General features: G+C 40.3%; 3 protein-coding genes across 4 annotated transcripts in view; 2 read left to right on the top strand and 1 right to left on the bottom strand.

The window, feature by feature from the left end:
• The first annotated feature begins 570 nt into the window (after nt 1-570).
• Nucleotides 571-3,596, top strand: LOC106517318 (membrane-spanning 4-domains subfamily A member 4D). 2 transcript variants are annotated; one of them, XM_014008087.1, is made up of 7 exons: nt 571-671; nt 788-976; nt 1,073-1,183; nt 1,713-1,769; nt 1,862-1,987; nt 2,061-2,174; nt 2,651-3,596. In XM_014008087.1, exons 2-7 carry the CDS (start codon nt 848-850, stop codon nt 2,699-2,701), a joined length of 588 nt encoding a protein of 195 aa, XP_013863541.1. In that variant the 5' UTR covers nt 571-671; nt 788-847; the 3' UTR covers nt 2,702-3,596. The 2 variants fall into 2 exon arrangements, 1 of the variants encoding a protein (XP_013863541.1); XR_001310194.1 differs by having other exon boundaries at nt 616-671; nt 820-976.
• aldob (aldolase b, fructose-bisphosphate) lies at nt 3,486-6,592 on the bottom strand. The gene is made up of 9 exons (XM_014008057.1): nt 6,345-6,592; nt 5,456-5,568; nt 5,156-5,367; nt 5,014-5,068; nt 4,742-4,902; nt 4,513-4,596; nt 4,251-4,425; nt 3,953-4,152; nt 3,486-3,755 (listed from the first exon to the last, which is right to left on the bottom strand). Exons 1-9 carry the CDS (start codon nt 6,542-6,544, stop codon nt 3,660-3,662), a joined length of 1,296 nt encoding a protein of 431 aa, XP_013863511.1. The 5' UTR covers nt 6,545-6,592; the 3' UTR covers nt 3,486-3,659.
• A 5,973-nt stretch (nt 6,593-12,565) lies between these two features.
• rnf20 (ring finger protein 20, E3 ubiquitin protein ligase) overlaps nt 12,566-15,843 on the top strand; it is an 11,681-nt gene continuing 8,403 nt past the window's right edge. The window contains exons 1-10 of the mRNA XM_014008046.1: nt 12,566-12,666; nt 12,960-13,141; nt 13,233-13,301; nt 13,407-13,505; nt 13,592-13,739; nt 13,829-14,014; nt 14,118-14,233; nt 14,482-14,628; nt 14,709-14,783; nt 14,867-14,986. Coding sequence (XP_013863500.1) covers nt 12,971-13,141; nt 13,233-13,301; nt 13,407-13,505; nt 13,592-13,739; nt 13,829-14,014; nt 14,118-14,233; nt 14,482-14,628; nt 14,709-14,783; nt 14,867-14,986 — 1,131 coding nt within the window. The 5' untranslated portion in view covers nt 12,566-12,666; nt 12,960-12,970. The remainder of the gene's footprint in view (nt 12,667-12,959; nt 13,142-13,232; nt 13,302-13,406; nt 13,506-13,591; nt 13,740-13,828; nt 14,015-14,117; nt 14,234-14,481; nt 14,629-14,708; nt 14,784-14,866; nt 14,987-15,843) is intronic.

The raw sequence follows: 15,843 nt of genomic DNA, 5'->3' as shown, positions 1-15,843 counted from the left end.
CCCCCACAACCCTGTTTGAGCATGTAAAATAGAAATTGATGTATAAGTGATTATTTGAGGTGGGGGGGTTACGTATTTTCTTGGCACATAGTTCAATTCTATACCACAAATAAATGTAACCTTCAGATATGAAAATGCAGTATTTATCAAAAATAAATTTGACTTTAAAAATGTCCTACCATTTCTGACACTCCCACTTCAGCACGTCTTCACAACAATGCTTCGGGGGGGAGGATCTTTGGGTAAATGGGCGGTGCTTTGTACCAGCAAGTGTTTAGGCGGCTCCACGTCAACCACAGGAGATTCAAGGATTTCTCAAACATGCTTGAATGAGTCAAAGCAACTCTGGGTATGTTTTTGATGATGGAATGCCATTCTACAGTGATTTAAAACAAAATGCACAAAAGTCAATTTTGCAATTTTCCCTTAAAATAAATAACATACTTGTAGAAATCAATAATTTTTCTTTAATTCTAGTCGACTCATTTCGTTTAATCCCTTTTGGACTTCCCTTCAGTCTGTGGTGCTCCACATAGGGTGCTGGACCAACAGACCTCTTCAGCTCCTCCCCCTAAAGAGGGATCTCAAATTTCCCAACATCCTCTTCTGTTCAACAACAACAGCCCCTTCCCGTTAACTGCTTCCTACGCTTCCTTACATAAAAAATCTTGGTGAGTTTGTTTTTTATTCAAGTAAATACATTTTTGGAGGGGGCAGGGCTTTTTACAATCCTGTGGTGAAAGTGTCACACTATTCTTCCAGACCACATTTGTTTTATCTCTTTAAGGATTTGGAAACTCTTCTTCTCTCCACTCTCAGCCAAACAAAGTTGTTTGATCCACTGACAATGGAGGACACCGAGCCGACAACTAGACCGAAAACAGCAGGAGGTGATGGGAATCAGGTGACAAACGACACATTGATGTCTGGCAAACCTCTGCACCGGTTTGTCCAAAGGGAGCCCAGATGTCTTGGGGTAACATCTTGTACTCTGTCCTAAAGAAAWGAGGAAGCTATGCATTGTTCTATAAACTGCACACACTTTMATAATTTCTTCCTCGTGTTTTTCYAGATTGTCCTCCTCCTATTTGCTTTTCCTGAGCTGATGATGGGATTTGTGTTGGCTGATGTCAAACTATACAGTTCCAACAATATCTATATCCCCTTCTGGCAAGGCACTCTGGTACATCATATTGTAGCTCGGTATCTGTAACATGACTTTGGTGGAGCCATTTTTGTGTTTTCTAATGTCAGTTAGTTGTGTTGGCCATTTTAAATTGGATTAACCTCATAAGTTCATCAATTATAAATGTAACCCCAGTGATTAGTTTCTGGATAAATAATAAAAAACTTTCACAGACWGAGCTAACCCTAGTAGTTTTGGCAAAGTTTTTTTTTGTAACATCTTACGTGAGCATTTGAAGTATGCAGTATTAATAACTCTCAGCCATGACCACTAAATCTTATTTGAGTAATTGTAAAATAGGCTCAGTTATAGCTATGTGTGCTAACAAAAGTCTGTTCAGACACGTCCGAGCAGCACAGTTGCTTTAGAAACAGCTAATTCAGCAAAAATTCAATAGTTCGAAGAATAAGGAAGTCTGGTTGTTTTTTCTGCTTACTTGAAGCTATGGCTGGATACATGACATCAAATCGCACATTGTAGAAGTATCAGACATAATTAGACTTGTTTGAACGCTTGTATTTTCTAGTTTTCTCTATGTGGAATCCTGTCGATCTATACTGAGTTACATCCATCCAAGAAAATGGTACGCACACTGATTTTTTTCTCCTCTAGTTGTGTTTAATGTTATATTTATTGATCCAAATATCTTTCTCCTCCACCCCCCACCACCACCAGGTGTCGGCGTGTTTGTCCATGTATGCAGTCGCTTTGGTGGGGATTCTAGTTTCCTTGGGTTACAGGATACACTTCTTCCTACTGCATCCATACACTATGTACAGATTTTCTCTGCAGATTAATGTGGTGAGTTCAAAACTTTTTTCTTAAATTAAAAAAAAAACATTTTACAGATTTTGTTATCTTTCTGTTACTGTAGGATCTGGTTGCATATGTGGAAGGCATTTTGTTCACATCCTCCCTGTGTGTGTTGGGGCTTCTTATCTTCTTGATTGTCATTGCACGTTTTGCATTAAAGTCAACACACACTCAGGTAATAAGCGTTTTATTGTTGTTTGATTTAACAGGTTCCCCACGTGCAAAAATGGGAATAATACGAAATAGTTTGATCTTTGATACAGAAAATTTGCAGCACAAAAAATATATAACTCAAGGTAAAGGAAAACTAATAAAAAAAATCACGGGACAAAAACATTAAAAAATAATATTTCAGAAAACAGCTCAATTTGCTGGGTGATGGATGAATGTGAACTTCGTTAAAGTTACTTGTCAGTGTAGAACAGGGCTACTCAACTAAATTGCTCATCATTGAATCATGAATTTAAAAATCTAATTTTACATTAAATTAAGTTACAGAACATTTTTTTTTGGGGGGGGTGGGGTGGCAGACGGAAGTTACCCGAGGGCAGGATGTGGCCCGGGGGACACCAGTTGAATAGTCTTGGTGTTGAATGTCATTTTTCACAGTCCTGATAAATATTCCTTTTTCTCTTTTTTGTGTCATCTCAGCTTATTGTCCAGTACATTCCACCGCCTCCACAAACTGAGGCGTCACACTAAGATCAGCCGTTTGGAGCATTATTCTGCACTAACACTGTTTGTAATGTATACTGTGAAAGAATTGTCTTGTTTCAGTGCAACAGGCTAATGTTACAGCTTTACTGAAACACATTTGCTTTTTGTAAACTGTATTTTTAAATGAAAGTGAACAATGCTGTTACATGTCAATATTTTATATGCACTGTATAAGGAACTTTTTTTTTTTACCTGATGTACTCAACAAAGTCATTTTTGAACTTTTCTATTATACTTCAATTTGTAACTTAATTCCAAGTTAGAAAATTCAACTTTGCATTTATCAGTTACAGTTACAGAATTGTTTAAGTATATGGCATTAACTTCAATCGATACCATCTTCTTTTAGGTACTACTTGATTTAGTTGCTACATATTATATACAGTATATTCATAATTTCTAATGTTTAAGCCAATCATTTTAGGAAATAATACAGTAAAGAAATGGACAGGTGACAACGTCAGCAGTTTTGATAAGTCTTGAGTGTTTTTTGTTGTTTCAGTGACTACATTTTAAATCAAATAAAGCATCTTGTGTCACTTTTTTGTGTTTTTACTTAATGAAAACAACTTCTGCTAATATCAGCCCTGTAGCTAAATGCATCGTCATCAAATTAGTGATGCACATGAATGGACAAACAAGAGTTCCACTGTTCCAACCCCCTACCTAATGAAACCTCAGCCAAGGGAACATGGCAGACTCAGCAGGGTAAATAAGACTATAGAACTAAAATGTATCTGAAGTTGTGACAGTACAACAAAAGAAGCCAGACGTTTTGAGGTTTTATTTCCAGTTATTTCATCAAGTAGACAAACAGTAGCTTAACATGTTGGTGGAAGTCCTCTCTTGGTGTTGGTGGTGCAGAAAAACTGATCGTCAAGCTGCAGGAAGGCAGATTTGGTCCATTTGTTTTGGTTGTTTTTCTTTTTAGTGTTCACAGTGTTTAATAGACGTAGCTGGCYGTGTACAGAGACTGCATGGAGGCCTGGTCAGCCTTGGCAGCAGGCTTGTACTCTCCTTTGGAGGCCAGGCCRTTGATCTGATTAAAGCAGAGAAGGGCAAAGTTAAATATGAGTGTTAATGATCAGCCAGGTTACACASCTGAATACAAGACCCAAAGCTTTTAGACATCAATGATTTACCAGATAACATAAAGTTGAGTAAATCGAGATAAGACTTATATAAAAGACKATTCTGGCTTGTTGATAATRAAAACTCAAGATCTGTAAGTCTCACCTTGGCGCGGTTGCAAAAGGCCTTCTGGGCAGCATCCTTGTTGGCAGGTTTGCCCTGCCAGGCTGCAAGAGCGGAGGCCTGTAGTGCTCGTCCGTAAGAGAAGGTCAGCTTCCAGGGGCGACCAATGGGCACCTGGTTGATGGCGTTCAGGTTGAGGGAGGCCTCCTCTTCACTCTGACCACCAGACAGGAAGCAGATGCCTGGAAAAAAAAACACAGAAAGACATCACTTATGCTCTAGAAATTCCCTTGTAACCAAATTCATCATGGRGGAGAAAAGCTGATCATATGACGCTCACCGGGCACTGCAGCAGGGACGCTGCGCCTCAGAGCCATCACTGTAGCACAGGCCACATCCTCAGGGGTGTATTTCTTAGGGCAGGAGTGTCCAGCAGTGACCATGTTGGGCTTCAGCAAAGTGCCCTCCAGGTACACGTGGTGGTCCGATAGAGCCTTGTACACAGCAGCCAGGACCTAAAGATGAACACGCAAAAAAAGTGTCAGAGTACGATTTCTTGTGTGGTGGAGAAAAAAAGTAACAATTTGATGTACTACACTAACTTTTTCTGTGACGTACTGGCACCGCTGCAGGTCGTGATCACCGTCAGGCAGGATCTCTGGCTCCACAATGGGCACCAGACCATTCTGGGGGAGACGACGTCATGATTAAAAACCATTATGATTACCGAGGGATCGAGAATGATCTTTGGACGAGTCAAAAATCCAAATGTCTTTGATTCAACTTGCTAAGATCGCTTCAGTCTTCTGTTGACCAAGCTAAAAAACACACCTGTTGGCATATGCTGGCATATCTGGCGAGGACATTGGCGTTCTCTGCTATAGCAAGTCCCGATGGGCAGCTGTCGGAGATCTTCAGGACACATCTCCACTTAGCAAAGTCACAGCCGTCCTTCTTATACTGGGCGCATCGCTCCGAGAGACCGTCAAGACCTAAACAATTCATGAAATGGTTCATCCGGCATCATTGTGCAGCTTTTGCCTAGAAATATTTAGATTTATTCGTAAAACTTTACTGGTCACATTAAAGTCCTTTTGGTTTACCTTGTGTGGTGGTCTCTCCATCTGTTCCAGCGAGAGCAGCTGTGCCTTTGTCAACCTACACCCCCCGCAAAAAATACAAAACACAAGTCAGGGATATGCGTAAAATGAGATCACGGTTGTTTTACAACAACTCCTTCTTTACCTTGATGCCAACAACGATCCCCTTCTCCTTGATGACCTGGGGGAAGAGCTTCCCGCAGTCTGACTTCTGGTAGAGYGTCTCGTGGAAAAAGATGACCCCACCGATGCTGTTGGCCATAGAGGCATCGGAGGAGAAAAGGATGTTGCGGTAGAAGCGACGGTTTTCCTCTGTGTTCTCCACGTTGATCTTCTGCAGCCGCTTTGCCATGGTGCCTTGATGAGAAAAGCATTAGTGTTTTTTTTCAGCTGCACGTGCAAACTGCAGTTACGCCTCATGCAGAAAATGGCAAAAGAGGCTCACCTGTCGATTCATCCGCAGCCAGGATCCCCTTTCCTGGGGCCACTATCTTCTGAGCAATGTCAGCCAGCTCCTTCTTCTTCTCCGGAGACAGGGCAGGAAACTGATAAGTCATCCTGGCAGAAACAATAATGATCACTATTAGTTAAGGGTRGCGCCTCCTCGTGATGTCTTCATGAAGAAGATCCTTGCTCCGTGCTGGGGTCTGTGGCTGCATGACCCAGAGCACCTGTTCTCCCATGTTTGTTCTGTCTTCTTCTGAATGGGTGTTCTGAACTGTAATTTCATTGTGTTCTCTGTACGATGACAATAAAGGTTTCTCTAAACTGAAAGTTGTCCAACAAGAGGCTTTAAATAGGTATGAGGAAGGTTCAGACGTTTCTGATCTAACGATAAATCTTTTGAGTCCAACATCCTGCTTCTCTTGCACCACCATGGCAGTTAAATATTTGGCTTTTGCTCTTGAACTTTGCCCTTAAAAAACAGAGAGCACATGCCTTTTCCGTGTGAAACAACATTGAAGTTGTTTGCTACAAGTTTACCCAATGCATCCTACAGAGGAACGTGCTGAAAACAGCTAAAAGTAATGTTTAAGAATTAAAGATTAGCAGCATTTGCACCAACCCAAAAAGATAAACACTGACAAGTATCAGCAGGAAACGTGACAAACACATATTTAACAGTGCTTTTATCCAACTGAGGTTGTTATTAATACACTACACACTAACTTTTCAGAATAAATTATGCACTAATGCATTTTTTAAAGAAAAGAGATTCAGTTCACTGTGAATGAATGTGCAAATCCACATGGAAGGCTGCATACAGAGAAATCCTGCAAAACACTGAACCTAAACTTTTGCCCACACTTAAAAATGTTTTTAAAGTGCCTTACTTGTTGGTTTTGTCAAACACCGACGGTAGTAAACAGTGACAGACAGGCCTGTTTTGCCTCCCAGAGCTGATCAGGCTGATGAAGCGGGCTGAAAGAGGGTGAAAGGCTGTTTTTATGGTTCTGTTGAGGGGGGAGGTGCTGGTGATGTGGCTCAGGAGGGGGATGGCTGGCCCTCTGCTCACACAATTGGCTCCAGTCATCTGACACACAGAGCACAGAGGGCGGGCTGTGGTGGTGGTGGTGTTGCATCAATGATGTGGACTTTATGGTTCATATCAGGACCTGAGACTGAGTTGGGAAACATTAAAAAAAACGGAGAACAGTTTGTGAACAGATCAGGATCAGCAGCTCCGCCTCTTGATCACTGCTCGCTGTCTGCTGCTAAAATGTGACTGTTCAGGTTCTGCTCCTGCCAAATGAGTCAAGTGTAGACACATTCACACAAACAAATGTTAATATTTTGGCTGCTAAATTGTTCAGCTTTCAACTCATAAAATAAAAGTTGCAGAACATGTCCAACATTTGGTTATTTTTGTATCTATTTAAATCTAAATGCTGCTGGCCATGGAAGGTGACAGATCATATAGCTGCATGTATCTTGGTTTTGTTTCCTTTTTAGGACCGTTTCTGGTAGGACCACTAGTCCTTCCTGGTCCTTTTATGGTAGATCGCCGTTTTGGGGTTAGAGATTAGAGTTAGGGTTATGGGCTGCTTAAAGAGAGAAGATCACAGGATCATCTCCAAGCCTGAGGCCTTTCTGTGTGGACTTTGCATGTTCTCTCTGTGCACATGTGGGTTTTGTTCATTTCCAACACTAAACTGCCTCTAGATTTGAGTGAATTGTTGGTCTTTTTGTGGTCCTGTGATGGACTTGTGACCTGTCCAGGGTGTATCCCGCACATTTCATGCCAAAACCCCTCACGCACGAACTGTTTTTGCATCAACAACTAAGACTGACATCTGTGTCCCCCCACGTACGCAACCCATCACAGCAGGTTGGGATTTTGGACCCCACGAGGTTGGGCTTGATTTGTAACGCGCAAATAATGACGAGACAGCGTTTGCACAATCTGAACCCTGCACCTGGTGCAAGGTCCCGTCTAACATTGCAGATCAGAGTTCAGTCTTTGTGAGTTTGTTTGCACGTTTTGTTTTACTCAAGTCTGAAATGAGTTAGGCTCACAATCAATATTATGCAAAGAATGCTGCCTGTCCCATGTGAGAGGATCATTAAACTGTTTCTGGTTTGAATGTTTTCAGTATATGGTAAATGAAACCAACAAGATGTAAATCATCTTTGTGGCAAATCGAAAAAGGAGCCTGTAACTGAGTTCACCACATTTCTTGGATCAGTGGGAAAACTTTTGAGTTAGTACGAAAGATGTTGTTGATTTATTTATTTATTTATTTATTTATTTATTTATTTATTTATTTATTTATTTGCCACATAACTGCAGAGAAACTCAGTTTAAATATTTCCATGAGCTTTAAGACCCTTAGACCAGGCTATTTTTAGGAATTTTTGACACTAAAACATTTAATTTGGTGACCTTAATGATTAAAGACTGGACTTTGGTTACATTTTAAATTTAACAAATAGACCAGATCAACTATTTAGTGAGGTAAAGACTGATCTCTGGGCCTTTTTGTAAAATAAACAGATTGTGTTATCTGCTGCGTGATAGGCAGTCACTATGCCTTTTGAAAGGTGCATTTGGACATTGTGTAATTGTTGGACAACACCACAAAGAAAAATTAAGACATTAAGGTTTAGACTTAATAAGTTGTCATTAAATTTAGAGCAAACTAATTATATGGTATTTGGTAAATGGTTTGGCACCTCATTATCTCACTGAGCTTTTACAGCCTCACATTCCAAATAGATCCCTGAGATCTGTAAATCAAAAGCTTTTAGTTGTTCCCAGGTCTCGGCTTGTGACCAGGGGAGACAGAGCCTTTTCAGCTGCAGGACCTCGGCTCTGGAACAACCTCCCACTGTCTGTGAGGTCTGCTGGGTCTCTAAATGAGTTTAAATCTGTTAAAAACTCATCTGTTTAAACAGGCATTTGAGTCTGAAGAGCAGGATCACTAGACCAGCCTTTGCTRTTTTGTTTGATTTTATTGTTCATTTTATTACCTACTTTGTTCATTGTTTTATTTTATGTTCTTGTGCAGCACTTTGGTTTTTATTGTGCTTTATAAATAAATGATGATGATGATGATGATGGTATTTAGTAATAGAAAGAAAACTTGCTGTTCCATTTAGAGTCGATGGGGTTGAGATTTGTAAAGTCAGTGAGGTGAATTGATGAAAGGTTGACATGGAGACCTCACATGAATTATTAAAGAACAAAGATGGCCAAATCTTTTGCTGTTCTGTATAAAGTAAGGGAGTTATTTAATGATAAAGCACTGTATATGTTGTATAATGCAATAATAGATCCAGACTTTTTTGTTTTGAACTCTGGGGGAATGCGTGTAGGACAATTACAAATCCTGTTTTTTCTATTACAGAAAAGAGCTGTGAGAATTATTACTGGAAAACATTGTTGTCACCAATCAAATTCATTATTTTATAAATTGAAAATATTGAAGTTCTTTGATTTGGTTGATCATAATATTCTACTGGTTATGTATAAGACCCACAAAACACCTTACCTTTAAACATCCAAGTAAACTCTGTTAAGAGAAAGAGTTGTTATAACCTTAAAGAGACAGAGATATTTGTAAAACCCAAATTCAGAACTAGTTTGAAGGAACGGTGTACTTTAATTCAAGGAATAAAACTATGGAATAATTTGGGGAGTGATGTAAAAAATGCAGGATCATTATGTACATTTTAGAAAATAATAAAAACTGGATTGCTAAAGAAATGTGAAACAGTATAAGGTGTATCTATATAAATTGTTGTTCTAGAGGGATTAGATGTTCTTGTCTTTTTTTTGTTAATAACATAGATTTTTTTTTGTTATATGAACTTATTCTAGAAAGAAGGGGCAGTTATAAGATTTTTTTCTTCTCTGCATCCTTTCATTTCATTTTTTTTATTTTGATATACTGTACTTTTTTCTCTCGGTTTTTTATATTTTTTCTTTTTATTGTATATTGTATATAAAATTATTTGTTTTGTTTTAATGAAATGAAAAAAGAATAGAAACTGAAATTGAATGTTGTAAGTGTAATCGCTATTTTACAAAGAATGACTTTCAATACCAGTAAAAAAGATTAAAATGTTCAAAAATACTTCATTTAGATAAATTTATATAAAAATAAATCTGAGGTGTTAGCCAGTGCCATCCATCCATTAGCCTGTCTACCACTTGTTCCAGAGTTGTGTTGCAGTGGCAGCACTTGGAGCGGAGACACAGCCACCTCTTCCGGGATAATTTAAAGGCCTTCTCAGGCTAGCTGAAAGAGTCTCTCCAGCTTGACCTGGGTCTTCCCTGGGGTCTCCTCCCAGTTGAACTAGGGTGATGTCCATCCTTATCAGCTGGTTCTTCTCCATGTGAAGGGGCAGCAGCTCTACTCAAATTATCTACCAGATAACAGAACTTCTTACCTTGGAAGAGCCCAGCTACCTTGCAGAGAAAACTCATTTTGACCCCCTATATATGAGATCTTGCTGTTTCAGTCACTACCTAAAGAACAATGTCATCATAGTTCATTGGGACCCATGGGAAATACAGAGAATGTCAGAAGTTGGTTTTATAACATATTAAGCAGAATAGGAGAAGCAAAAGTTGTCAACTTGTCAAGTTGTTTTCAATAATACCTATATTAATGAATCATGGCATACAACCTCATGGTTAGATCATTGTATSTGTACAGCTGATGCTCATGATTCCATCCAGGGCGTTCGTGTCAACTATGAATTTGCCACTAGTGATCATATACCATTTTCATTATGTGTAAACATGAATTGCATACCTTCTGTTTTGCCTGCAGACTACAATACAAGTATAGGAAAAATAGCATGGGATAACTTGRCTGAAAAAGATCTATCAGATTATTGCTATCGAACGAACAACATGTTTAGCAATATATCCTTACCAAAAGGAGCAATCTCATGCCGTGATATGAATTGTAAAGACCCTCAGCATGGTATTGACTTATGTACCTTGTATGAGAATGTTGTGAAATCCCTCCTTACCTCAAGCAAGCCACTGCATAAAACCAGCTCACATAGCACCAAGCCAGGCTGGAACGACTATGTTAGAGAGCATCATGCAGAGGCCAGAAGGGCTCTTAAAGCATGGGTTGATTCAGGTAAACAGAGACATGGCCCCTTGTTTGAATACAAAAAACAAGCAAATGCTAATTTTAAATATGTTTTAAGATGTATAAGGAGAAATGAAAATACTATGAGGTCTGACTCTCTTGATAGAAAGTTGGGAAATAATAATGTTAGGGACTTTTGGAAATAAATAAAGAAAGTAAATAACTGCAAAACGTCACTTCCATCTAATATTGATGGTGTTATTGGTGTAAAAGAAATCACTCAGTTATGGAAGGAGCACTACAGTGCGCTGTTTAATTGTGTCAAAAGTGACACTTTTGAAATAAGAGGTATTCACAGTAATGAGAATGTGAGTGTATCCCTACAAGAAATATATCATACAATTATGACACTGAAAGACAATAAGTCCTGTGGGATGGATAACATTTCCACTGAGCATTTGAAAAATGCAAGTAAGAAACTCTGTGCATTACTTTCTATGTGTTTCACTGGCTGTCTAGTACATGGTCTGTTACCTAAATCAATGTTACCTGTCACTCTGTTACCCATTATTAAAGACAAAGCGGGTAAGATTAGCTCTTTGGAGAATTACCGACCCATAGCTTTAGCTAGTAGTTTGTCGAAAGTTTTAGAAAGAGTACTACTAAATAGGCTGGGAGAGTTTGTCTTGATCTCTGATAATCAATTCGGTTTTAAACCCAAACATGGCACAGACGTGTGTATTTTTGCGCTACAGGAGATTTTAGACATGTATAATTTGCACAACACTACAGTATTTATGTGTTTTGTTGATGCCTCTAAAGCATTTGATCGTGTGAATCACCAAAAACTGTTCTGTAAGTTAGAAAGCAGAGGTGTACCCAAATATCTAATTAGAATTCTTGTCTACTGGTATGGTCATCAATCGATGTATGTCAAATGGGGTAACACAATGTCTGATTCATTTAATGTTGGTAACGGAGTAAGGCAGGGAAGTTTACTGTCCCCTTACCTTTTTAACATCTACATGGATGAACTATCAAAGTGCCTGRATTGTTGTAAAACAGGCTGTGTAGTTGGTGACCGCATAATCAATCACATAATGTATGCAGATGATTTGGTAATCTTATGCCCATATTGTGCTGGCCTTTAACAATTACTAAGGGTCTGTTCCCAGTATGGTTATGACTTTGACATCAAGTATAACGCTAAGAAAAGCATTATGATTGTTAGAAGTAGAGCAGATAAGCATCTGATAACCCCTGACTTCTCTTTATCTGGCATTGTCCTCAATATTTGCAATGAAATTAAATATTTGGGACACTATATAATTGATGACCTGTCTGATGATCGTGACATCTGTAGGCAGTATTGTATGATGTGTGCACAGGCTAATATTCTGATCAGAAAGTTTGGTATGTGCTCATCCTCTGTGAAGATAGCTCTTTTTAAAGTTTTTTGCACTTCACTTTACACGGCCCATCTGTGGCGAAGATACAAAAAAAGTAGCCTGCAGAAACTTTATGTGGCACACAATGATGGCATGAGGCTACTTCTCAGAGTGCCTAGATGGAGCAGTGCTAGCCACATGTTTGTACATAATGCTGTCCCCACATGTGCAGCTGTGCTCAGGAACCTCATGCATAAATGCATGTCTAGGTTATCTGTGTCATGCAATAATGTAATTGCAATTTTAGTAAATCCTGTTTTTAGTACAGTGARATTTTTCTCAAGATTGTGGAAACATTGGCGTCATCATTATTTGTGACTCAGTGAATATGTCATGTTTATTTTTATTCTCTCTCTTATTTTGTTTTTACCTTTTTTTTTCTACTATGGACCTTTTTTGTGTCTGGAATAAAGATTGATTGAATAATAATATGGTAAAAAAAATGTTGTTTTTAAAAGCTACAGAAATTGAGAAGACGATGTAATAATACATTTGTTTAGTACCAAGTTATGAGTCCTCCGATACAGTAGGTGGCACTGTGCGTCGCCAAAAACTGTCTTCTGAAGACAGTTAGCATTTGAGTTTCCGGGAAGCGAGAAGCCGCAACATCAACAATCACTAACAGATTCCGTGAATACGTATTATAATTTAAACAGGTAATATTTAATCGATGTATGCCAAAATACGCGACTACTGTATTTATTTATTCTTTCATGAATTATACTAGTGAAAATCCTGGCTAATGTTAGCCATATGCTAACGTTAGCCCCATGCTAATGTTCGCCTCACGACTGATTCAGCCAACTACTTCAGCGTTTGAAACGTAAAAAAAACAACAGATTACTTACTTTAAAATGGTCATTGCTGTGGCGCTTTGCGTTAAAGGATATGTTTTAGATCCGAATCTCCACTTGAACTTTTCCTTTATTTTTCCCTGTGCTTGTTTCAGGAGTTAAGAGGATGTCGGGACAGAAGCGTCCCGCTGACCCCAGCGGACCCTCGTTCTCCGGAGCCCCGCCGGAGAAGCGGAGGGAGCGGGAAGGAGAGGACGGAGGACCCGGTGTCAGCGCTGCGGCCGGGGGCAGCACCGCGGTGGAGACGGTCATCAAACTGGGAGGAGTGTCCAACTCAGTGAGCCTCTCTTTAATGCGCATTAAAATGTTTTTTTTTTTTCTGTAATCACAGAAAGTCTGTTTTCATAGTAATATGATGTTTTTTATAGGAAGAGCAGGACATCAAAGCTCTTCAAGCTAAAAACCGAAAGCTGGGAGAGGCCCTTGATCAAAGACAGGTAGATKTATTCACCAGTGTGTATATCTCCATACACAGACATATACAAGTGTAGTAATGCTTTATCCTCAGGATCTAATCTAATTTAATATTTTTTTATTTGTAGGTGATTGAGGATGAGCTGCGAGAGCGGATTGAGAGGCTGGAGACCCGACAGGCAACTGATGACGCCAGCCTCCTCATCCTCAACAGATACTGGAATCAGGTGGACATTCAAGAGAGCAGTTACACAACCGACTCGCTCAACAAATGCTCTTGAGTCAGAATGTGACAAAATGCTCCTCTTTTCAGTTTGACGAGAACATTCGACTTATCATCAGGCGCTATGACCAAGCAAACAGCGAACCAGAGAAATCTCCATCAGGTGAGGGTCGGAGCCTGAAGCCAGAAACTCCTGAACCTGATGGAGACTCAAACCAGGAGAGGGCCAAAGACAGAGGTAAAGACAGACCTGGAAGAGGAACGGAACAAACAGAAATACGAACCAAGAATCTGAACTCTAAACCTTTCTTTTCTTTATTCTCACAGGACATCAAGGAGAGACGTCCAACTCTTTTCTGGCCACGCTGGCGAGCAGCACCTGTGAGGAGATGGAGACGGAGCTCCAGGAGCGGGTGGAGTCCAGCCAGAAGCAGGCCAGTCGTGTTGTGGAGATCTACAAGAGTCTGAAGGACACCGTGGATCAGCTAAAGTTAGAGTTGGACTCTGGACACGGTGAGGGAAAAAAATGTGATTCTGGTGCTACAAAAACGGTGTAATGCAAAACTCCCATAAGAGATGTAAATCCAATTTGCACCTGCTCTGTATTAAATTGCAGAGGGGAGTCTGAAGCAGGTAACTTCCAAGCTGAACTCCCGCCTGACCACTGAAAACGAACTGCTGCAGCAGCTSACAGAAGACCTCAAACAGAAACACATTCACATGACCAGTGAGGTAAACCCTAAATGTTTTTAACCACTTACAAACTCATTAAAAAATCTATTCTTTCAAAATCATCTTGCTCCATAAATAGCAAAACAATCTTTTTTCTGTGAGCACTTAGGGTCTGTTACTGGRTTGTTTAATAATATGTCTTTTATCATGTTTATAGTTAATGATCCAGTAGTAATTCTGCTCTGTTGTAAAGCAGWGTGTGTTCTGTTCCTATGAGCTCCAATTTCTTTACTTCCTGTCATCTGCAGTCCCGGTCTCTGGGTCGGGCGACGAACAAAGCAGACCAGCGCGTCACTGAGCTGCAGGCCCGGATCGAGGAGCTCCAGTGGGACATGGAGAAGATCCGTCGCCGAGAGAACAGACTGAATGCACACCTGAGCGAGATACTGGAGAGGGTGAGAATCGTGGTCCTAACAATCCAGTGTGTCGCTTTGTTTATGTAGAAGTGTGTTGTGACCTCACCTGTGCACTCCAGGTAAACAGCAAAGGCTATAAGGTGTGTGGAGAGGCCAGCAGTGTTTGTGGGACCATCACTATTAACAAGAGGAAGGTACGGACTCTTTYCCTCCACCTTACTTGAGTCGTTAGGACAAACCAAGTTGTCTTKTTTTTAATCTTTGATTCTTTAATTAGTTTGAGGACATGAACAGCGAGTTGGAGGAGAACAGGGAGCTGGCAGATAATCGCCTCGTCGAGCTGCAGAAACTTCAGCAGGACCTGCAGAGYGTTCAGCAGGAGAACAACAACATGAAGGTATTTACATTCATCAAGGCAATGATTCCGTTTTCAAGTTCTGCATTGGGAAAAAAAACCAGGCTGTAAATATAGAAAAGCCAAATGAGTGCAACAACTCAACCTTCTCAGGATTTGTACGGGTGCTTGAAATCCTTGAAAATGCTTGAATTTTATTAAAGTGTTTGGAAAGKGCTTGATTTCTGTATAAAGTCCTTGAAAGTGCTTGATATTCTATACAAAGATGCTAGATACAAAACATGGTTGAAACTAGGAATGCGCGATATAAACGATATACGGTAGAAACGATATAAATTTGTCCTATGATAGAGATCTGTAGTCTACCGGCCAACCGCGCAATTCTTTTTGATGATGGAACCAGCTGGAGTCAAAACAGAGGAAGCAGAAAGCAGCCTGGCTGAGAGCGCAAATGAAGAGGGGGAAAAAACGTAACTTATCCGGACCTGGTTCCGGTGTGCGAAAATGAACGCCGAACTGTTTACATATTTACGTCACGGCGCGTCCTCCGGTCGGATGCCAAATGACCACACTGCCTGCTGCAGGAGGAGCGCTCGCCGGGGCACATGACGCAGTGAGGTGACTGTCAGTGCAGGTGGAGGTGAAGCTGTGCTCCAGGACGCACAAAAGCTCACTGAGTCTGGACCTCATTCTCCTGCAGTCATAGCGCGACGCCGCACGGCCGAATGCGCGCGAACTCCGCGCCCACTTCACACACTTTCCAAAGCACGACTATAAAACTCAGCCTTTACAGTCTCCTTGTACAGCGGGGAAATGCTGTGGGAAAGGGTGACAGTCAGACTGCCTTTCCAAAAAAAAAAAGGTAAAGCATAAACGGGAAGATTGTCACCCCGCCGGAG

The sequence above is a fragment of the Austrofundulus limnaeus genome, unplaced genomic scaffold (genome assembly GCF_001266775.1).
Source record: "Austrofundulus limnaeus strain Quisiro unplaced genomic scaffold, Austrofundulus_limnaeus-1.0 Scaffold1, whole genome shotgun sequence".
Lineage (NCBI taxonomy): Eukaryota > Metazoa > Chordata > Actinopteri > Cyprinodontiformes > Rivulidae > Austrofundulus > Austrofundulus limnaeus.
Note: the sequence above shows the minus strand (reverse complement) of the source record. Positions and strands in the feature narration are given on the sequence as shown.